Source organism: Asterias amurensis, chromosome 8 (assembly GCF_032118995.1).
Source record: "Asterias amurensis chromosome 8, ASM3211899v1".
NCBI classification, from domain to species: domain Eukaryota; kingdom Metazoa; phylum Echinodermata; class Asteroidea; order Forcipulatida; family Asteriidae; genus Asterias; species Asterias amurensis.
In genome coordinates, this window is record NC_092655.1 from 14,188,228 (window position 1) to 14,211,543 (window position 23,316).

The 23,316-nt window shown below is 40.2% G+C and overlaps 1 protein-coding gene across 1 annotated transcript; it reads left to right on the forward strand.

The window, feature by feature from the left end:
• Positions 1-34: 34 nt before the first annotated feature.
• Positions 35-22,978, forward strand: LOC139940777 (exonuclease mut-7 homolog). The gene is made up of 18 exons (XM_071937158.1): positions 35-114; positions 1,405-1,556; positions 3,122-3,285; positions 4,541-4,714; positions 5,993-6,046; positions 7,207-7,346; positions 8,342-8,513; positions 9,990-10,189; positions 10,852-10,999; positions 11,685-11,749; positions 13,543-13,676; positions 14,273-14,382; positions 15,285-15,471; positions 15,824-16,005; positions 17,435-17,587; positions 18,363-18,416; positions 20,241-20,372; positions 20,841-22,978. The coding sequence occupies exons 2-18, from the start codon at positions 1,433-1,435 to the stop codon at positions 21,540-21,542; spliced, it is 2,895 nt and encodes a 964-aa protein (XP_071793259.1). The 5' UTR covers positions 35-114; positions 1,405-1,432; the 3' UTR covers positions 21,543-22,978.
• The last annotated feature ends 338 nt before the right edge of the window (positions 22,979-23,316 follow it).

Below are 23,316 nucleotides of genomic sequence, written 5' to 3' on the forward strand. Positions count from 1 at the left end.
GGTGCACCCCTTTAACTTATACTTTCTTTTTATTAGAACACAAGAGGGCGCCATTTGGTAAATAGTGCGAATGAGAAATAGTCGAAAGGCCAGAGAGCAGGCATGATCAATTTGGTAAGTTATTTACGGCGATTTGAATGGTTTTCTCACAAATTATTCTAAAAATCATTCGTTGGGTAGGTTTTACTCTTTCTCAGGCAGGGATAAGACACGAGATCAGGGCATGAGCAGCTTTCGTTTCGTCTGCGATCATCAATCATGAGACATGTTTGTTAACCGTTAGTTGATCTTTACTTTTTTATATAATTCATTATTTGACCTCATTATTCGAATTTTATCTTCAATCTTGGCAATAGTCTTTTTGAGATAATTGGACAGGCATGTAACTGTTATAACATATAACAACCAATTTACTCAAACGAAGTAATGCCATACCCATATATGTGTCCTCGATATCTCAAAATTGCTTACATATATAGTCCCTATACAGCCTACACAGGTTTAGCCCACCTTCGTAACCTTGTTGACCTGTGCTGTGGCTCTCTTTTAACATCAGTCTCATCACTGTAAGTGTTAAAATGTAATGGCGACAGCGATGAGATGAGACCCATAAAAGAGAGCCATTTATTTACAGCTCATCAAGGTGGGCAACACAGCACAGGTTGGACTTGGACGATCGGTGCAAGCAATGTGCAAGGACCTTTGCAATTGCATATTTTTTATAAAAATTACATCGTACTTTCACTCGGATAGTATGTAGCAATGTCACACAGTGCTTGTTGTAAGTTGTATTACTTGTTTCACCAAGCAGGATCAAGCAATAATAAATAGTTGGTAATGAATGAAACCAGCTCAAATGAAAACTTAAATTGATTTTGAAATGATAAATATCCTTAAACTACAATTTTGTCATGACGTAAATAATCTATCAACTACAAACAAAGTTTTTGTTTTAAAGCCATTAAACACTTTCGGCACAGAAAAAAACAAAAAGTTCACAGATTTACAAATTACTTACAGGGTTTACAGAAGGTAACAGTGAAAGACTTCTCTTGAAATAGTATTCCATGAAATGCTTTACTTTTCGAGAAAACATTAAAACAATTATCAATTCTCGTTGTCGAGAATTACGGTAAACACATGTATGCATGACATGGCGAAACGTGGGGAAACAAGGGTGGGTTTTCCCTGTTATTTTCTCCCGACTCTGATGACCGATTGAGCCTAAATTTTCACAGGTTTGTTATTTTATATAGAAGTTGTGATAAACGAAGTGTGGGCCTTTGGACAATACTGTTTATCGAAAGTGTCCAATGGCTTTAACAATCTGGATCAAATGGCAGTAAAAATTACATTTTAGCAAATTTAGTTTGTTTTTCTAATCAGTACATATTTTTCTTCCAGATGTCCTGATAGAGTATAAAGTACAACCATGCAACGAAGCAATCTGACCCATGCCAGTGCGTCATCAGCTCCAGTAGAGTGGGACACGTGGCTGTGCGAGGCAGAGAGATTGTGGCAATCAGAAGCAACTGATAAAGTCATTCACATTCTTGGTGAGGGAGCTCTTCTGTAATCTACGCTAAATTATAATTCATTATATTATTAGTTTAATGGTATAGTTTAAAGGCAGTGGACACTATTGGTAATTGTCAAAGACTAGCCTTCACAGTTGGTATATCTCAACATATACATAAAATAACAAACCTGTGAAAATTTGTGCTCAATCGGTCATTGAACTTGCGAGATAATAATGAAAGAAAAAACACCCTTGTCACACGAGGTTGTGTGCGTTTTGATGGTTGATTTCGAGACCTCAAGTTCTAAATCTGAGGTCTCGAAATCAAAAACATGGAAAATTACTTCTTTCTCGAAAACTATGGCACTGTCCATAGTGTCCACTGCCTTTAATGCAACATATGATAGTTTAAAGGCAGTGGACACTTGGTAGTTACTCAAAATAATTATTAGCATAAAAGCTAACTTGGTAACGAGTTATTGGGAGAGGTTGATAGTATAAAACATTGTGAGAAACAGCTCCCTCTGAAGTAACGTAGTTTTTGAGAAAGAAGTAATTTTCCATGAATTTGATTTCGAGACCTCAGAATTAACTTTTGAGGTCTCGAAATCAAGCATCTGAAAAGCACACAATTTTGTGTGATAAAGGTGTTCTTTCTTTTATTATCTCGCAACTTTGACGAACAATTGAGCTAAAAAAATTCACAGGTTTGTTATTTTATGCATATGTTGAGGTACACCAAGTGAGAAGTTGGTCTTTGACAGTTACCAATACATTGTAGTGTCCAGTGTCTTTAATGCAACATATTATAGTTTAATGCAACGTTTTCTTAAAAAGTGTACTGATTATTAGGAAAATTATGATCATTTGAACTAAAAAATTGTTCTTTAAGAATGTCGACGAAAGTCCTGAAAAATATAGGCCTAATTTGGGGTTAAACAAAGATTGACTAAAGCAGGATTTGAACCAAGGACCTCCAGATAGTTTATTCAACCCAAAATCATTTAAAAATTCACCCAGTCAGTGTTCCCTTGTGGTTTATTAATTGAAATGTAATACAAATATAAACCACCAGGGAAACTGACTGGGTAAAAAGTTTAATGACTTTAGGGTTGAACAAAGACATATTTACTAGAGTGGCACTCGAACCAACGACCTCCGGATTAGCGTGCCGGCGCTCTGGGAATTATGACAATCCGGAGGTGTTGTTTCAAGTCCCACTCTAGTCAATTTTTCTTTGTTCAACCACCCCCAAAATTGAATATAAATTTGAAGAATATGGTCCTCTTTGAAAAACCATATTTTGAATATTAGATCTTCTTCTGCCTTTCAAGAAAAGAAAAGGATATGCAGGAAAAAAGGAATCCCCAAATACGATTTTAAAACTAAATTTCACCAGGCCTGATTTTTCCTGGAGGCAACAAAGGTGACTGCCTCCATGCCCCCTTGTCATTGCTTTGGTGCCCTTGAAATGCTCCAGTAGAAAATTACAATTTCCGCATAGGGTGCCCTTTACCAAGGAGAAAAATGCCTCAGTGCCCTCGCCCTTTCATAAACGAAGCATACAGGCCTGTTTCACTTTACTTTTATTCTATTTTACAGTTAAAGCATTCAGATCAGTGTCACCCTACAGTCTGCACGCCTTGGTTCTTCATCTGTTGGATAAGAGTCAAGACCTTCGCCGGATGAAAACTTCATCTCTAGGGCTGGTTGTTCTCAGAGAGTTTGAAAGATGGACTCACATGAATAGACACTCACTTCCTTCGGTTGGTTTTTCTTATGCACCATCTTAAAGGAACATTACAGAATTGGTTTTGCTTGCAAGAATGTTGCTGGCAGTGTAAGCACTTTATGTAATCCACCATAAACTGACAAACCTGTAGAAGTTTGAGATCGATTGGCCATCTGGGTCACGAGAGAATAAGGAAAAACCGATTACAAGTTTTGCATTGCATCGATACCAAGCAAAAATGAATAAAACGCTCACTGAGCAAAAAACTCCAAACACAAAATTAGACTATTTTTTTTCTCATCAAACATGAAATTTCAGACAGAAATCTTTCAAGGGATGTTTTCAACTATCATCATCATTAGACTGTGTAAGTTTTATGTAAATCTGTGATCTTCACGATTTTTGTTTACTACCAATTCTGTAACGTTCCTGTAAGTAACTGTCCAAACGATGATCGGTCAATGTAAACTGGGAAGAGTTTTGGGATTAATTATTTGTTTTGGGAAAATATTGGGGAAAAAAACTTACTTGGTTTGCAGTACAACAGCTTTCGATAGTATAAAGCCTTGTGAGAATCATTAACTTTGAAGAAATGTTATATGGAAAATTATTTAAGTTTTTATTCCCTAAAAATTGAATTTGAGAAAATGTGTTACTGACAGTAACATCTCTCAGATTGTGTATTTCAATTACGGATTGTTCTTCCTGCATGGACATAATCGCTCTGGATTCTCGGCGATATCTCAAAAACATGACCTTTTGAAATGACATTTTCACAGGTTAGTTTTATTGTATATTGTATAGGATAAGCACTATTGAACCGTTACAAAAACCAAAGGTATACTTTGCCTTTAAAGGCACTGGACACTATTGGTAATTGTCAAAGACCAGTCTTCTCACTTGGTGTATCACAACATATGCATAAAATAACAAGCCTGTGAAAATTTGAGCTCAATCGGTTGTCGCAGTTGCAAGATAATAATGAAAGAAAAAACACCCTTGTCACACGAAGTTGTGTGCTTTTGGATTCTTGATTTCGTGACCTCAAATTCTAAGTATGAGGTCTCGAAATCAAATTCGTGGAAAATTACTTCTTTCTCAAAAACTGTACATTACTTCAGAGGGAGCCGTTTCTTACAATGTTTTATACTATCTTTCTCTCCCCATTACTCGTTACCAAGTAAGGTTTTATGATAATAGTTATTTTTGAGTAATTACCAATAGTGTCTACTGCCTTTAAACAGTACCAAACATGAAATAATATGTTTATCTGGTTTTAAAATTTGCAGGACATCAAGAGGGTCTTAACAAATGATGTAAAGCTTCAAGCTCTGCGTCTAGCAACCAGTGCCCACATTACCATCTTAGATCTGCTGTGTAAACTGTACCATCTTGAGGCGCCGGGGAATGAGTTCTTGGCATCACATCTCAGGGTGCTCATAGCAAGGGACCAGTACAAAGAGGTTTGTTAAAGTCAGGATGCTAGACCATCCTATCCAATCCAATGGCTTGGTTTGATACTTCAGGGAGGCAACGAAGGCGTTTGATACCATGCCCCGTGGTCATTGCCTTGGTGCCCTTGGAAATGCTCCAGTAGAAATTTACAATTTCCTCATAGGGTGCCTCATAGGCTGCCCTTTACCAAGGAGAAAATGCCTTGGTGCCCTTTCTCTTTCACAAACGAAGCATAATAATAATAATAATAATAATATCGAAGTCTTATATAGCGCACGTATTTACCAAACAAGGTACTCAAGGCGCTGAGTATATATAAACTCTCAGAAAGATATGTTATTGAAGTGATGAATTCTGAGATCCAATTATGTAGCACCTTATAATGGTTTTACAAGGTGCTATACGGCGCATTTAGCAGCCACAGCCAGGAACACCGAGGCGAACCCCTTCTCTTTTCGATAAGTGCACTGGGTTCTTTTACATGCGTTACACAACACATGGGACCAACGGCTTTACGTCCCATCCGAAGGCCTGTTCAACCATGGGCTAGTCAACTGCTTGACCCAATATTCTGACTCTTGCTTACTGTGTAAATTAATGCTGACGCTAAGCCCAATCACAGATTATACAGTTATAGCAAGGAATCGTTGTGTCAGGCTCGGCGTTCTTGCTCACACAGCTAACTGTATAAATGCTGGCCCTATCCCTGGTAACCCAAAATGGTGAGCATATAAAGCATAGGGTTCTGCAGTAAGAAGTGCCATGGTATAGAGACCCCTTGCATATGACGTCACACTTATAAAAAACACTATCCCTGAGGCCAAAAGGCAGCAGATCATGGGACAATAACATTTTGAACATGACCTCAGCGTACCTGGTATTATTTCGCTTATGCGAGGGGATTTATTGATTTCTATAAACCCCTTACAAAATTTGTCGACCATCTCCATCATTTTGAGCGTGAAATCTTTTGTGTATGTTTGTGCACGATTTTGACTGGCAGGTAGGATGCGCGCGTGTCATGCGTGTAGGTGCGCTGCGCATTGTGCATGGGTCTGTTAGACCCTGTACTGCTGTGCTATCACTGAAGCCGAAAACCACTGCCATAGCCGAAGCCATTTATTTTTTAGACATAGCTACAAGTGGGTTGGTGGAATCTTCGAGGTAGGGATCGCAACATCAAGGTTTAATTTCAAGAATGATGACCTTGGGTTCATTTGGGTTACTTGTACAGGTCTTTTGGTGTTACTTTAAGGTATCAATTATCTTTGTGTCTGTTTTCTCAGGCTGGAGTGTGTGTACATAGGCTTCATCTGCAACATTGCTTCAAAATTGAAGAGGTTTGTATCACCACCTTTTTCCACTTTTTTTTATTTATTCTGTTCGCAGAAATTTATAGCCTCAAAATGATGGTTTTAAGTGAGATTTTGAGATAAACTAATCCATTGCAGAAATCCTACTACAAATACAAAAAGACATAATCATTCAACATGGTGTGATGATCATTTAACATAACATTGCAATTATTTCATGGTACAGAATCTTTTCTTTAGCTTTTTTCCCCCAACCCTAAATAGTGCTTGAGAATACTGGTTTTTTACTCTCGAAAAAGCCTCAAATCCAACAGGTCTGTTGTACCTAGACCTCCAGGGAGGCCCTTGTCGTCTCCCTCCCCCCTCCCCATGACTGCAGCCATGAGCCACTGCACTCCTCTTGTGCCTCTCCGCCCACCACTTAAATTGGTCTACAATCCCGGTGTGGCGGTTTCAATCTTCCGCCGTGTTCAGTTTTCCGGGACTCAGTACAGCATGTAACAACTGACTACTTTCGCTTGCTGTGCCCAGGCGTCGCATGACGTAATGTTACGTATTTGGTCATTCGGAAAACTGAACACGGCAGAAAGGTGAAACCGCCACACCGGCCAAAATGCTTGGGCCGCCCATTCCTAACATTTTATAAAACCATTCCCTGTCCATGACAATAAACATTGTCTCCCCGCCCCCCGTTCCCCCCTGCTCAATGTTGACTGTAACGCAGAAGAAGACCGCCAATTGGAACCAACATTGAAAGGGGGCAGGGGGGGGCCCAACGAGATATGGCCCGAATTGTAGCTTGCAACCCTGTTCACCGGAGTGTGGGTTCAAATCCCGATCGTGACACTTGTGTCCTTGAGCAAGATACTTTACTATAATTGCTTCTCTTCACCCAGGGGTATAAATGGGTACCTGCGAGGGTAGGGGTTGATATTGTGTATGAAAAAGCCACATGCGCCTTATAGGCAGCTCAGGGCTGTATACTCCTCAGGGAGCTGAGAAACATTACAGGGATGTTATTGGCCCTATGACCAGGGCACTAACGTAAAGCGCATTGATACAGTTATTGTGAAAAGCATTATATAATAATTTGTTATTATTATTCAAGTTTTCATGAAATATTGTTGTGGTAGGTTTGTTTTGTGGTTGATTTCTTTTATCATCAACCACTTCTTCTTTTGTTTCAGATATGCTTGCCTCTGGTGTTTCAGGATAAGATCAATCTGGTTGAGAAGTACGTCCAGGGCTACCCAGCTACTCAGATTGAGCTTATACAGAAGTTAGATTCCTTCTGCACCAAGAAGTCAAATCTCTTTCAAGTCATCGAGTAAGAGATTGTGGATTTCCTAATGATTATCATAATACAGGCCTGTATGCTTTGTTTTTTAAAGTGCAGGGCACCAAGGCATTTTCTCCTTGGTAAAGGGCACCCTATGAGGAAATTGTAAATTTCTACTGCGCATTTCAAGGGCACCAAGGCAATGACCAGGGGGCATGGATGCCCTCGCCTTTGTTGCCTCCGTGAAGTATCAGCCCTATAATAAGTTACAATTAGATTGTGAAACATAACGTTTCTAAATTTATTCGCTCAATTATGTAATGAAAAAAAATATGAATGATTTTTTTTTTCTTCGCCCAAACACGGGCAATGCATCTTGAAACCCAGCTGATTTTAATTATTTAAAGAGCACCAAACTCAAGCTCTGCTGTATCAGATCAGAAGAGTGTGGGTTTGAGTCCCAGTCGTGACACTTGTTTCCTTAGGCAAGACCTTCAACCATCGCTATGTCATTCAGATGGGATGTAAGGCTGTAGGTCACGTGTGTTATAAAGACTATCAATAGACCGTATTGAAAAACCCCTTTTTGCTATGAAAAGTCGCCATCTTGTTGGGCAAACCGTATGCGCGTCCAAACGCGTACATCATCGAAGCACACAGCACGCAACATTCCCGGTTTGATTTCTACGGCACATGCACGCACGCACACGCACAGACGCCATCTTGTAGGTCAGATATTTGAGCCGCGTGGCGTCATATTCAATACGGTCTATACATGGGTAAGAGACCCCAGTATTTACTTATCGCAAGAAGAAGAGGTTCGCCCGATGTGTCTTGCAGTGCGACTATTCTCAATTATGATGTCTGCAAGAAAGGACAAAGAAGAAGAGTTGTCCGTAACTATAAGTCTGCTCATAAATATTAGTTTTGAGGGCTGGGTCAGTCTCATCAAGCTTGTCTTCAAATGGCAAAAGACTCTCATCATGTCCTACCGTCTGAATTTTCCTCCTCCTGTCATTCCATTCTTGAATTCATTTTCACAGAGATCTGAAAATACCGGGGACGAAGAAGGAGAAGCTGCGACCCAAGAATCTGAGTAAATTGATACTGCGTCTGGCGAAGCTCTATAAGCTGGACGGCGCCCTCTACCCGAACACAAACTTTCACAAGGATCTTGGCGCTGTCAAGTACTTGCTCTACAAGAAATACACAGAGGTGTGTGAATAATGATAATAATAATAATAATAATAATGATAATAATAATAATAATAATAATAATAATAATAATAATAATAATAATAATAATGATAATAATAATAATAATAATAATAATAATAATAATAATAATAATAATAATAATAATAATAATAATAATAATAATAATAATAATAATAATAATAATAATAATAATAATAATAATAATAATAATAATAATAATAATAATAATAATAATAATAATAATAATAATAATAATAATAATAATAATAATAATAATAATAATAATAATAATAATAATAATAATAATAATAATAATAATAATAATAATAATAATAATAATAATAATAATAATAATAATAATAATAATAATAATAATAATAATAATAATAATAATAATAATAAGCGCACTTATCTACCAAACAAGGTACTCAAGGCGCTGAGTATATATGTGACCCGCTCTGTGAAAATGAGTCAGATGTTGACAATATCAAGAATTGAGTTGTATGCATGGCTGGAAAGAACACACCAGCAGCAGTAATTTGGTATATGTCTAAGCTTTGGGGTGTGTCGCATTGCTGAGTTACTCCCGTTTGAAATTAACCAATACACTGAAAAATGCATTACAAGTAAAGTGATGTTTTAAACTACCATTTCGCGCGAAAGGATACAAATTAGACATAAGTATGATCGTAAAATTGTTGTATTCATAGCTTTATAGCCTAAAGGTAAGTGTTCTCAAGGTTCCCCATGCAAATAAAATAATTTTAAAAATCCCCACATTAAACTGTCCATAACTTAATAATGCATTGGGCGACATCTGACTCATTTTCACGTAGCGGGTCACACATACAAACTTTCAGAAAGATAGGTTATTGCGGTGATGAATTCTGAGACCCAATTATGTAGCACCTTATAAGGGTTTATAAGGTGCTACGGCGCATTCAGCAGCCACAACCAGGAACACCAGGCGAACCCCTTCTCTTTTCGATAAGTGCACTGGGTACACAACAAGTTTAGAAAAATGAATGTCAATAAAAAAAAACATATATCTGCAAATTGTAATGTAACACACTACCTTGGCTCGATTTTACAAAACACTGAAGACTCATCTTTTAAGATAAGTTAACAGCAGAAGAGTGTGGGTTTGAATCCTGGTCATGCACTTGTGCCCTAGAGCAAGGCATTAACCATAATTATTAGGAAGGTAGTGCAAATTGCTCTACCAGCCAGTCTCCTAGTGGATGATGCCCATGCCTACACCCTTGAGGACTGTGAAGAGGGGTAACACTGTTTCAGCCACAGTAGTTGTGACAGTGACCCCCTGGTTGGTGACAGTTTGGGTTGATTGCCCGAATCAGTTCAATGTAACCTTAACATCGAAGTGGCCATCTGGCCTTGTGGTGTTAGGCAACATCTACAAAGAGAAAACCATATATTTGAATCGTAATTTATTTTTGCTTTCTTCAATTGCAGTTGACTTTAGATGCTGAGAACTGGGACGAGCTTGTTGTGAACACCATCAGGGATAACAAGGAGTTACAGATTGAGTTTGTTTACCTCTTGATGTCGTACAATGACTTGCCAGCTGCTGCTAAATGGGCTCTGTATTATGAGATTGATCAGAGTCAGCTCTCTCAGAACGTCTTGGAAGAGATTAAGAAAGCCAAAGAATGGTAAACTTATGATCAAGTAGATTTTTTTATTTTATTATACACCCAAGAGCACAAAATCACCATAGGGGGTTGAATATATATAGGAAACAAGAAGAAATGCAAAGTTGATGATGTGGGAGGAAAACTCAAATAGACCATACAATTTCCTCATAGGGTGCCCTTTACAAAGGAGAAAATGCCTTGGTGCACTTGCCCTTTCATACGTGTACATAGGTCTGCCAAATACATATGAGACATGTCATTTTCTATAGACGATGTGACCTCTGACGTCACACGAAAACCATAACATGATTCGCGCGCATACCGCCGGGCAAAACCTTTGTGTTTTGGCAGCCAGCTAGAAAGTGTATGCAATCATACTACTACGCAACTCAGTGCCCGGCGAAACATGACGTATGTAGTGTTTTGTCAACAGAGGGCGGTTTGAATGTAAACATAGGTCACATCGTCTATTATACACTCTCTGGCCTCATACAAAGTGTCTTAAGCATTACAAATACTCAATAATTTCAATCCTACTCCCCCCCCCCCCCTGATGGTTTCATCAACACAGAAAGTAGATAAATTCCACACCGTGTTACAGCAAACTGAATTATACATCAAGCTTTTTACTGTTCATTCAACTCTGACACATTTATGCCGTCTGTTGATCTATCATTCAGCCCTCCTCCCTCTGATGAAGCGGACTGCTGGGATGATGATACATTAATACCTCAGATGTCATTCTATCAACTGAACTTGCCCCTTGATGATGTCTGTATGGTGGACACTCTTGATGACCTTCATGCGTGCGAGATGCATCTGGTTCAGGTAGAAATAATCTTGTGCTCATTGGGTGCGTTCGTTTAGCTTCCCTGGGTCACCCGGGTCAGCCCCCCGTGCCCAGCTTGTGGAGTGGGTCACTTGGGGTGACTTGAGGTGCATGCCGTCACCACGAGAGGGCGAGTGTGACCGTTCGATTAGCTCCTGTCAGGGGCTCACCTGAGTGAGCACTCCGGGTTCGACCCAGGGAAGCTAAACGAACGCACCCTTAGATAACTTCGTCCCGGTACCCAGCATACGGGTACCATGCTTCTTAAAGGCACTGGACACTATTGGTAATTACTCAAAGTCAATTTTTTGACTCCCATAAATGGCCGACCGTGTAAGTTCGCAAAGTAAAAGGAAAACCACGCAATTTCGAGGCAAATTTGTGTGGATCATTGTGTTCTACTTTTAAATCATCTTTCTAACCATATGCATTTTTTTAACAAGCGGTTATGACGCTTTTCAAAGACCTACTCGACCGATCCAAGGCAACGTGTTCCTTTAAGTGTGACGTCAGATGTTCAGGCTTTAGAGTCTTAATTTTAAGGGAAAAAAAGCACTCTCTTAGTTGATAAGTGTTATGGAGTTTGAGTTTGAACAAATGCCACTTGCTTCCATTTAAAAAAAAAAGATTCCACACCTGTAGTAATAAATTATTATTAACTTGTTTTTTTTTTTTTTTTTTCAGGAAGGTCAAATAGTTGGAATTGACATGGAGTGGACTCCATCGTTCACAGCAACACAGATCACAAGGTAATTATGCACATAATCATTTTGCACTTCATTGACTAATTGACAGTAGCCAGGCAATTGGTCCTAGTATTGCTTTCCCCCATCAACACAAAGTTAATGACAATAACAATTTGCTTTGTGAGAAGCATACACTGCAGCTGTTGAACGTATAAACTATTTTGAGAAAGCATTTTCTTCAAACTAATATAGCTTGGTTAGTTTTCACCCCAAAACATTCTAATCTGAGAAAACGATTTATGCATGAATCATTTCTCAGATTTCTCAGGGTTGGTGTCTACGGCAAGAGATGCGGCTGGTACACACTGTCACTTCGCTAAATGTTGACATCAATTCAATTCAATTTGAGAATACATTTATTTCCATACTCTCATGAAAACAAGACAACCAGACAGACAGACAAACAGACAAAAGGACAGATGAACATTGTAACTGTTATTGTCTCTCTGCATAATGTGCGCATACTGTTTATTTGTTTGTTATTGTATGCCTATGTGGTTTAAGGGTTTTCTGTATTTTTTGTAATTTTTAATATTTTTAATATTTTTAGACTCGCAAGCCGAAGTGAATTTCACTGTATATGTATTTATATGTGTGACAATAAACAATTGAATTGAATAGCATTGAATACATGACACAACGTATTCGTAATAAAAGCGACAAGATGGCAGAACAGTTTAAGCTGAAATTAAATAAGACAAGTATTGAAGAGATGGACATCCTTGAGAACATACCCGGCAATCTCAGTAGTCTAGTTGGTAAGACACTGCTCTAGAATTGCAAGGGTCGTGGGTTCGAATCCCACCCGAGTAACATGCCTGTGATATTTTTTCACAGGACTCGAGGAAAGTACTGAGTATACAGTGCTAACACACATTGATGTATGGGTAAAAACCAAAATCAATATTCTTTATCCTCGATGCAAATTTAACACCTATTGAACTGTGAAATTTTGTTGCTGTTTTTTTTTTTCAGCAAGACACTGCATTCAGCAGCTGTAACTTTCACATGTGGCATTTATTTTCTTTATAATTGTGCCTATAAATCAGCATTACGTTGACAAAGAACAATGTATGACACTACCTTAAAGGCACTGGACACCTTTGGTAATTGTCAAAGACCAGTCTTCTTGCTTGGTGTATCTCAACATATGCATAAAACCTGTAAAAATTTGGGACTCAATTGGTCAACGAAGTTGCAAGATAATAATGGAAGTAACAACACCCTTGTCACACGAAGTTGTGTGCTTTCACATGCTTGATTGCGGGACCTCAAAATCTAATTGTGAGGTCTCAAAATCAAATTCACTTATTTGAATGGAAACTACGTTACTTCAGAGGTAGCCATTTATCACAATGTTTTATACTATCAACAGCTCTCCATTGCTTTTTACCAAGTAAGTTTTTATGCTAACAATTATTTTGAGTAATTACCAATAGTGTCCAGTGCCTTTAAACATGTTATATGTGCTTCAATGTTCTCACTTCCTGGGCCCAATTTAATAGCGCTGCTTAACGGTAAGCAAATTTGCGTGCTTACTGTAGCAGAAAAATTTGCTTAAGCCTTCACGTATTTCACAGGTTAGCAGAAAAATTGGGTGGCCATATTGCGTATTTACCGTGGATTTGCATTGTGACGTCATTTTTTTTCGTGCGGTAAGCTTGGAAGGTTAGCATGCCTTTTCGTGTGCTTACGGTTAGCAGCGCTATAAAATAGAAATCGCACAGTAAGCAAAAAATCGGCCACTAAGCAGCGCTATGAAGACTGATGAAGATTAACATGTTTATTTCTTACAGTGTTGCTGTCGTTCAGCTAGCAACCCAAGACAGAGCATTCTTGTTGGATCTTCCCGCTCTAATGACTCTTGATTCAGTCAAGACGACTTCTTTCTTTCAATGCTTTCTTTCAAGCACACAAGTTTTGAAATTAGGTAAGATAACTCTGACTGTTAAATTAATGTAATGTTTTCATTGTCCACTCCAACACAATTTATTGGAGTTGCGAATCTGTGTCTTTCTTTCCTAAATGGTTAAGCAGAACTTGTGATTTTTGTTTAATCATTTCTACCGATTCCAAACTAAAATTACTGGCCCACCTGTAAAAGCAGCAATTGTGTCAACACATTTTCCAGGATCTGTCACGATTAAAAGTAGAATTACACTACAGCCAATCTTAACAGTCAAAAAAACACAAACCGAAAGGGTGAATTCAGTACAACTTGTAGAGGATTTTAAATAATGCACAACATTTTGAAAGGGATTAAGACAAAAGGGATGTCAATCATTGTTCCTGGATAGCAGCTGGGGCTTATATTTTCAAGAAAAGAAAGGTGTAATTTTGTTCACTATCGTCCCAGTTAAAACCAGATCACCGCTAAGGAAATATCGAAATGGATTTCAATGCTCTGTTATTGTCCAATGGTTGAACGTCCCAACTCTACCCTCTATGTAGGAGTAATTTAACATGGTAGTCAAAATGCTTCTTCTGTAAACTTTGCAACAATTGACCTTTGACCTATTTGTTTAGGTTTTGGTATCAGTGGTGACTTTCAGATGCTAAGCAAGTCCTACCCAGACCTGAAAGCACCTGTAGCTAACGTCCAGCGTATAGTGGATCTGCTCATGCTCAGTAAGCACGTAAGACAGTTTCTTTACATTTTTGTGATTTAATCCAACTCAAAGCAAATTTTGTTTCCACGTATCATCTTCGAGGTGAAAAACAAAGGTAGTCAATATGTATACGAAACAAAACAAAATAACAACTTAACAATAGTCGAATAAACAAAAAAACAAAATAACACCTAAAACAAATAAAATAACATAACAATGTTTACGCGTATGTCGACGAAGAGCAAGCAACAGTAGTAAGATGATATAACTCAATTGGGGGTGGGGGTACTTTAATTAGATTCTCAATATTCTCACACCTTCTCTCATAGTCTCACAGATTTTCCTAATTTCTCATAGATTCACAAATATTCTAGTAATTCAGGACAAACTAAACAGACGTACACTAACTAGACAAAACGATGACAATTAACGTCAAAATTACAAACTTGTAAATGTTGAAGATACCCTCAATATTAAAAATGCAACGGTGGAGCTAAACTTTTGGTAACTTATTTGACATGTAAAAATGCCACAGAAGAAATATGGCTGCCTTCATAACACATGTCAACAAACCAGCGAAAAACTATATACACTCCCTGTAGCTTGCAGAGTACTGGCCAGTTTACTCTTCTCTGGTTTGTGTTGATTGGTCGGTTGATATAATATTTACGATTCTATGAATGGACTTAAAGGAGCAGTTACCAGTACTACAGATTCTCAATCTCACAGATTCTCACAGATTCTCAGATATTCTCAGTCATTCTCATACATTCTCACAGATTCTCAGATATTCTCAGTCATTCTCATACATTCTCACAGATTCTCAGATATTCTCACACATTCTCATACATTCTCACAGATTCTCATACATTTTCATAGATTCTCACAGTTTCTCAGATATTCTCACACATTCTCATACATTCTCACAGATTCTGACAGATTGTCCAGGCATCCTAAGTAGACCAGCAGACCTTGGTGCAGGAGATGCTCAGGTTTCTTCTGCCAAAGGATTGAGTGAATTGACTCTTCAATGCTTCGGCCTGACTTTAGATAAGAAAGAACAATTATCCAACTGGGAGAGGCGCCCCTTGCGACCATCGCAAGTCATATACGCTGGTAAGTGTTGGTGTATTAAAGCCTCGTTAGTCAAGATTCCTGGCAATTAGTTTTGTTCAAAGGATCAGAGCTTGTCATTTTCTCAAAGTTTATCTTCCAAACTGAAGATTTGTAAATACACTAGACCACCTATTGTCTTACCAAAAGACCACTGTGCTACTCAAATTATGTCCACAGAACTCAGGAAAGTACCGAGTTTACAGTGCTTAATGCACATCTGTGTATGGGTAAAAACATTAAATTTCCTGAAAGAGTGGATGAACATTTTCACTTGAAACATGAAGCCATTATCATATTTTTTTGCTAGATATAATTTCTCAACACTTCTCAACACTTTTTTTTCTATGTGCAGCTCTGGACGCTTTTTGTCTCTTGGAGATCTACTCTCTCCTGAAGGACAAAGTGAACGAAGCTGGCCTGCAGATCGACATGGAACCCACATGTGCCTCCAGGACACCCAAAAAGTCCAAATCCAAATCCAAATCAAAGGAAGCCAAAAAACCAAAGAATAAATCTCTACCACAGGTTTTTAAGGTAACTCAAATGCATTGCAAGTAAAAGTAGTTGTAATGATTGGGACAGTGGAGATGTCAGGATAAAAAAAACTGTTCACCATGTATTCTTATTTTTAGAAAATAGTGCACAAGTTTTGCACAGTGTTATTGACAGAGTCGGTGACTTGGATTAAAGTCACACTTTAATTGCCAATTTCATTGACTTGCTACTTAAAGGCAGTGGCCACTATTGGTAATTGTCAAAGACCAGTCTTCTCAACATATGCATAAAATAACAAACCTGTGAAAATTTGGGCTTGATTGGTCGTCGGAGTTGCGAGATAACTATGAAAGAAAAAAAAACACCCTTGTTACACGAAGTTGTGTGCTTTCAGATGCCTGATTTCGAGACCTCAGATTCTAAACTTGAGGTCTCGAAATCAAATTCGTGGAAAATTACTTCTTTCTCGAAAACTACGTCACTTCAGAGGGAGCCGTTTCTCACAATGTTTTATACTATCAACCTCTCCCCATTTCTCGTTACCAAGTGAGGTTTTATGCTGATAATTATTTTGAGTAGTTACCAATAGTGTCCACTGCCTTTAATACTTAAAAAATGACTTGTGACTTGACTTGACTTGAGGGAAAATTACTTTGACTAGACTTGTGAAAAAAAAATACTTGAGAGTTAAGAATTGTCTTGATTTTATGACAATTATTGTTTAAAAAGTTTTTCAAAATCGAGTCTTCGATTATGACGCCATAACCAACGATCCTGATATTTTTTGGTGCTCTTGTCACATAGGCAAACATTATATCTGCAAGATAACTAGTTAAGAGCACCGAATTCAAGCTCTGCTGATTTTGTTCAGCAGTGTGTGGGTTCGAATCCCGGTCGTGACACTTGTGTCCCTGAGCAAGACACTTAACTATTATTGCTTCTCTCCACCCAGGGGTAAATGGGGACCTGTGAGGGCAGAGATGGTTATTGTGATTGATTTAGCCGAGTAGCGCATTTGTTGCACGAGGCTGTATACTCCCCAGGGAGCTGAGATGGTTTAAGGAGTGAATTAAGGCCCAGTGACCAGGGGTAATAATTTGAAGCGCTTTGAGACACCCATTCGGGAGTGAAAAAGCGCTATATAAACTCAAATATTATTAATATTATAACATGTTTTTGACTGTATTTAAGTTTGTCATGGGAGTGGGCTTAGTTGGGCAATATGTGACTTGTGACTTGACTTGCGAAAAATTAATTGGGACTTTTGACTTGACTTGAGCAAAGATGACTTGTGACTTGAATTGACTTGAGAAAAAATTACTCGATTACAACACTTCTTTTGCAAGCATTTAAATGTTACACCCTGTTGAAAGTCTGCGATTTTGGTGTTCCTTTCAAATGTCAAAGCACTTTTCACGTACACTTGGTACTTGCACGGTGTACACAGAATATCATACACTTGTTTTAGATACCACCACAGGCAGTAGAGACGATGATACGACCAGGAGAATTGTCTGTTGTGTGTGATACAATGCTACAAGGTCTCGGTAGACAACTCAGGACTTGTGGTGTGGATGTCAAGATCTTAGAAACCACAGATGATCACGATGAAGCAGCTAAGGTATTTTAATAATAATTATGATGATGAAACAATAAGAACACTTTTATAGTGTGACAGTACTTTTCAAGTTTTGACACTCATGGTGCAGTACAAAACACTAAAAGTAAAATAACATTCCAAAACAACATTGGGTTCTTTTACATGCGTTACACAATGCATGGGACCAACGGCTTTACGTCCCATCCGAAGGACGAATCAATGGTTAAGTGTCTTGCTTAAGGACACAAGTGTCACGGCTGGGGATTTTAACCCACACTGTGCTAATCAGAAACACCAGAGTTTGAATTCGGTGCTCTTAACCGCTCGGCCATGACACTTCCACATGTATACAATACAAAATGTATGTCTTGCAAAAGGAGTCGAGGTTCAAAAGGGCACTACTTTGGAAGAGATGGGTTTTGAGAGCATTTGAAATCACTAAATGGCTGATAGGCCATGCATTGTGAATGGGAGCTTATTGCTTATTTCAGCAGCTTATAAGCTCTACATGGAGTTGAGAAATTATAGGAAAAATTGTCAAAAAGTATGCATGATGAACGAACAGCCGTCGATTTCACAAAACTTTTCCTAACTTAAGACTAATCTGAGGACTTACTACGAGTCCAAACCCTGCACTGTAGCATGCAGACCTTAAAATTAATCCTAAGTTAGGACGAGTTACTCATCCTGACTCGAGATAAGACAAGTCCTTACTCTTTGTGAAATCGACCCCTTGGATAATATGAAATGTGTAAAGCAACCATGTATTATTATTATTAGATATTTCCTTTTACAGATAGCTTTCAAGGAAAAGAGAGTCATATTGACGTCTGGAACACCATTTCAAACAGTGAGTCCTCATTATCTCATAATAATAATAATAATAGTAGTAATAGTAGCAGCAGCAGCAGCAGCAGCAGCAGCAGCAGCAGCAGCAGCAGCAGCAGCAGCAGCAGCAGCAGCAGCAGCAGCAGCAGCAGCAGCAGCAGCAGCAGCAGCAGCAGCAGCAGCAGCAGCAGCAGCAGCAGCAGCAGCAGCAGCAGCAGCAGCAGCAGCAGCAGCAGCAGCAGCAGCAGCAGCAGCAGCAGCAGCAGCAGCAGCAGCAGCAGCAGCAGCAGCAGCAGCAGCAGCAGCAGCAGCAGCAGCAGCAGCAGCAGCAGCAGCAGCAGCAGCAGCAGCAGCAGCAGCAGCAGCAGCAGCAGCAGCAGCAGCAGCAGCAGCAGCAGCAGCAGCAGCAGCAGCAGCAGCAGCAGCAGCAGCAGCAGCAGCAGCAGCAGCAGCAGCAGCAGCAGCAGCAGCAGCAGCAGCAGCAGCAGCAGCAGCAGCAGCAGCAGCAGCAGCAGCAGCAGCAGCAGCAGCAGCAGCAGCAGCAGCAGCAGCAGCAGCAGCAGCAGCAGCAGCAGCAGCAGCAGCAGCAGCAGCAGCAGCAGCAGCAGCAGCAGCAGCAGCAGCAGCAGCAGCAGCAGCAGCAGCAGCAGCAGCAGCAGCAGCAGCAGCAGCAGCAGCAGCAGCAGCAGCAGCAGCAGCAGCAGCAGCAGCAGCAGCAGCAGCAGCAGCAGCAGCAGCAGCAGCAGCAGCAGCAGCAGCAGCAGCAGCAGCAGCAGCAGCAGCAGCAGCAGCAGCAGCAGCAGCAGCAGCAGCAGCAGCAGCAGCAGCAGCAGCAGCAGCAGCAGCAGCAGCAGCAGCAGCAGCAGCAGCAGCAGCAGCAGCAGCAGCAGCAGCAGCAGCAGCAGCAGCAGCAGCAGCAGCAGCAGCAGCAGCAGCAGCAGCAGCAGCAGCAGCAGCAGCAGCAGCAGCAGCAGCAGCAGCAGCAGCAGCAGCAGCAGCAGCAGCAGCAGCAGCAGCAGCAGCAGCAGCAGCAGCAGCAGCAGCAGCAGCAGCAGCAGCAGCAGCAGCAGCAGCAGCAGCAGCAGCAGCAGCAGCAGCAGCAGCAGCAGCAGCAGCAGCAGCAGCAGCAGCAGCAGCAGCAGCAGCAGCAGCAGCAGCAGCAGCAGCAGCAGCAGCAGCAGCAGCAGCAGCAGCAGCAGCAGCAGCAGCAGCAGCAGCAGCAGCAGCAGCAGCAGCAGCAGCAGCAGCAGCAGCAGCAGCAGCAGCAGCAGCAGCAGCAGCAGCAGCAGCAGCAGCAGCAGCAGCAGCAGCAGCAGCAGCAGCAGCAGCAGCAGCAGCAGCAGCAGCAGCAGCAGCAGCAGCAGCAGCAGCAGCAGCAGCAGCAGCAGCAGCAGCAGCAGCAGCAGCAGCAGCAGCAGCAGCAGCAGCAGCAGCAGCAGCAGCAGCAGCAGCAGCAGCAGCAGCAGCAGCAGCAGCAGCAGCAGCAGCAGCAGCAGCAGCAGCAGCAGCAGCAGCAGCAGCAGCAGCAGCAGCAGCAGCAGCAGCAGCAGCAGCAGCAGCAGCAGCAGCAGCAGCAGCAGCAGCAGCAGCAGCAGCAGCAGCAGCAGCAGCAGCAGCAGCAGCAGCAGCAGCAGCAGCAGCAGCAGCAGCAGCCGCTACTAGTTCGAAACCACACTCTGAGCAGAAGCACCATACTCTTTCAGCATTGCCTAAACAACATTTAAATTTTTTTTTGAAAAGTGGTTCAAAGATCACAGATTTTTTGTTCTATTCTGTCCTGAAGTTCTTTAACTTGTTTTCTGCCAACAAATTCTAATAGAAGGTCTTGTGTCCGTCCTTTTTAAAGTTAAAATCCCAGGTAGCGGAAGGAAGGTGTCTGGCTATCGACATAACATGTAATGCCAAACAACAAGTGGCTCAAGTCTTCAGACACTTCAATGTCTGTGTCAAACAAGAAGACGTCTTTAGCCGTTGTCAGGTAAGAGAATTTTTATGATCTCCATGTTCTTTCCTGTTCATCTGTTGCTTCCCAGGCTCTTGTGAGCCACAAACTGAACTTAGAGTCCTGTCTTCATTGAAAGAAACATCAAAGCAGAAGACTTTTTATTTGCACTTCGTGAATTGCAATAGTGAACATTTGCCAGGAATCAGACACTTCTAATAATGATCATAATGGCTTCTTATACAGCGTTCAAATCCCTCACTCGGTGACGCTCATGGCACATCAACACAATAACCCCAGGCACTGTGCCATTTATTTCATTCCCTGAGCCATCTCAGCTCCCTTGGGAATATACACGTGTGCTGCCCTCACAAGTAGCCACTTACCCCCTGAGTGAAGACATAGTTTAAATATCTTGCTCAAGTGTCGTGACTGAGATTCCAACCCACATCGTGATGACTCAACCATCAGAAACAAGGTTACACTTCTCTTTTTTCACCTCAGGTTTGTAACAGCAACATTTATATCAATGTGACCAATGAAGAGATGAGAAGACTCTGGCTGAACAAGAAGGCACTCCTAGAAGGCCCTGCCGCTGAGACTCCATCAAATATTTCAGATACTAGGGCAGCAAGCAGTACATCAACTGTTTCAGATCCACCACCTGCAGGTGCGTCCTCAAACTACCTGACACATCCCATTCAGGATCTTGTCTTTGACGATGACGAGCTGCTCCTTGATTGTGACGAAGATATTGAATTTGACTATTATCACTCAGCCATTGATATTAACGCACCTGCCCCTACAAATGCCTCTATTCCACAAGTCACACCTTCGATAGTAGACCCCCATCCTGCTTCTGCAGTTCCTCAGATGACGCCCTCTAATCCCCAATCCAAATCGCCCCTTGAAGTTTCCACGAATGCCCCAATACTCGCACCTCTAGACAGTGCTAACTGTCGAAAGAAGAGTAAATACTACAGGCCACAAACTGACAACAACCCTGATCATAAGATCGACTTTAAAAGTGTCACCATCAACGGAGCCATCCCACTTCAAGTTGAGCTCATTCCAGAAGGTGTTTTGTCCCAAATTGAGACCTTCTTTTGCTGCTCAGGATGTGGCAAAGCCTTTTGGGAAGGCACTCACTATGACCGAGTTGTGGACCAATTCTCGCATGTTCTAGATATGTCGGATAGTTCTTGAGCTGTTTGCACAACACTCAAGTACATGTCAACAACTTTGCCATTTTTTTTAACATGAAAGTGATTAGAAAAACGCAGTAAATACTGTGGCATGTGTTTTAAAAATATCGCACACTGTATTTTGTAATAAATTGTAAAGAGTGCTTTATTTTCTTGTAATTGTTTGTTTTGAGGGGAATTATGTGTGTAAAGAAGGAAGGATTGCATGACAACTTATTTTCAAGTGCCAAAATATAGAACACTTTATAAAATATTGTAACAGCATGAAGTACGAAATAGCACACAGTGGTTGCCAACTATACTTTTTCCCCTATAAACTAACTTTTTAAAACCTGAGTTAATGTAGCCTTTTTTTCTTTTGCACCTCGGTGAATAAGTATAGTAACTTCTAATTAGCCTATTTTTAATTTTGAACAAGTTTGTGGAAAACAGCGCTCTAGAGTGAGACTGTGTGGGTTCAAATCCCTTATGTGGGTACTTGTTTGGTTGTTTATTTGGTTGTTTTTTTGACGTGAAAGTTAAGTGTACTTTTCATGTCCTTCTTAAACCTGCCTAAAACACCAAAGTGAGCATCGAACCCGCAACATTCTGGTCTATAGTTTACACCATCATGCCTAGTGTTTGGCAAAATGTTAAAAATTTAATGATTTAAAAAGCAGTAAATGTAACTTCAATTTAATGTGTGTATATGTAATGTTTAAACTAAACGAAAAGGCTAACTGCATGTACCTGCGTTACTGTACTTCAGAGGTCCCGAGCCGTTTATCATGTTTTATATGAACGGCTCTCTATTTCTAATTATTCATTAACTTTTTATGCTTACAATTATTTTGAGTAACTACAAGAAGTGCCCAGTGCCTTTAAACACCAGTGTATTGTGTTTATAATGTAAGTAACAAAACCTCAAGGCTGAATGAATGCATGTATCTGCATGTTCAATATATTTAAGTGGAAAATTGCAATTAGAGATAATTTCCTGGGGATTTATTAATTCATGTGCTCCAGAAATTATTCAAATGTATGCTTTAAATGTTTGTATTTCTACAACTTTGTCTGCTTTGGGGACTAACTTACCCTGTGCCATTTGAATGAAAACTTTCAACTAACTATGGATTAGTTAATTGATAGTAATTTGATTTTAAAATGAACAAAGAAAATGGGATTTGTCAATAGCTTTTATTGCTTATTTACTGTAGACATATTGTTGTGTGGGTGGGGTGGGGGTTGAAAAATTTTATCCACACACTCATCTCTGCATTTTGTTTTCCTTCTAAATGTTATTCCCCCCCCCCCAACTCGCTCTGGTACACTGTATTGGGGGGGGGGGGCGGCTAGTTGCTTTTTGTCCTATAAAAGTTTTATTTGTTTATAATTTGTTGAGGCATATATCCAGTAGCCTACATCTAATTTTTTAATTATTAGTTTAAAAGTAATAAACCTGACTGAAATTAACTTAAATTAAGTGTTCTCGCTTTATTGGAGTTAGTAATTCAACTTCAAAAGTTAATAACCGTAGAGAAGGGACCTTATATTTCTCTAACAGATCTTGAGCAATAATATTGCTCAGCTTTTGGGGGAAAGAGAGGCAGAGAGTTCATGCTTATTATTATCATTGTAACCTAATGGTTGAAGCACAAGTGTCTATTCAGCATCTTTGATTTGTTTATGAAGCGCGCTGATCGTTAACATTATTTATTTACAAACAAACACACGTGGGTTTTTGGAGGAGAGTTTGTTGACTTTCTTGGGCTGGGGTGCGTTCCACTCGCGCAAAC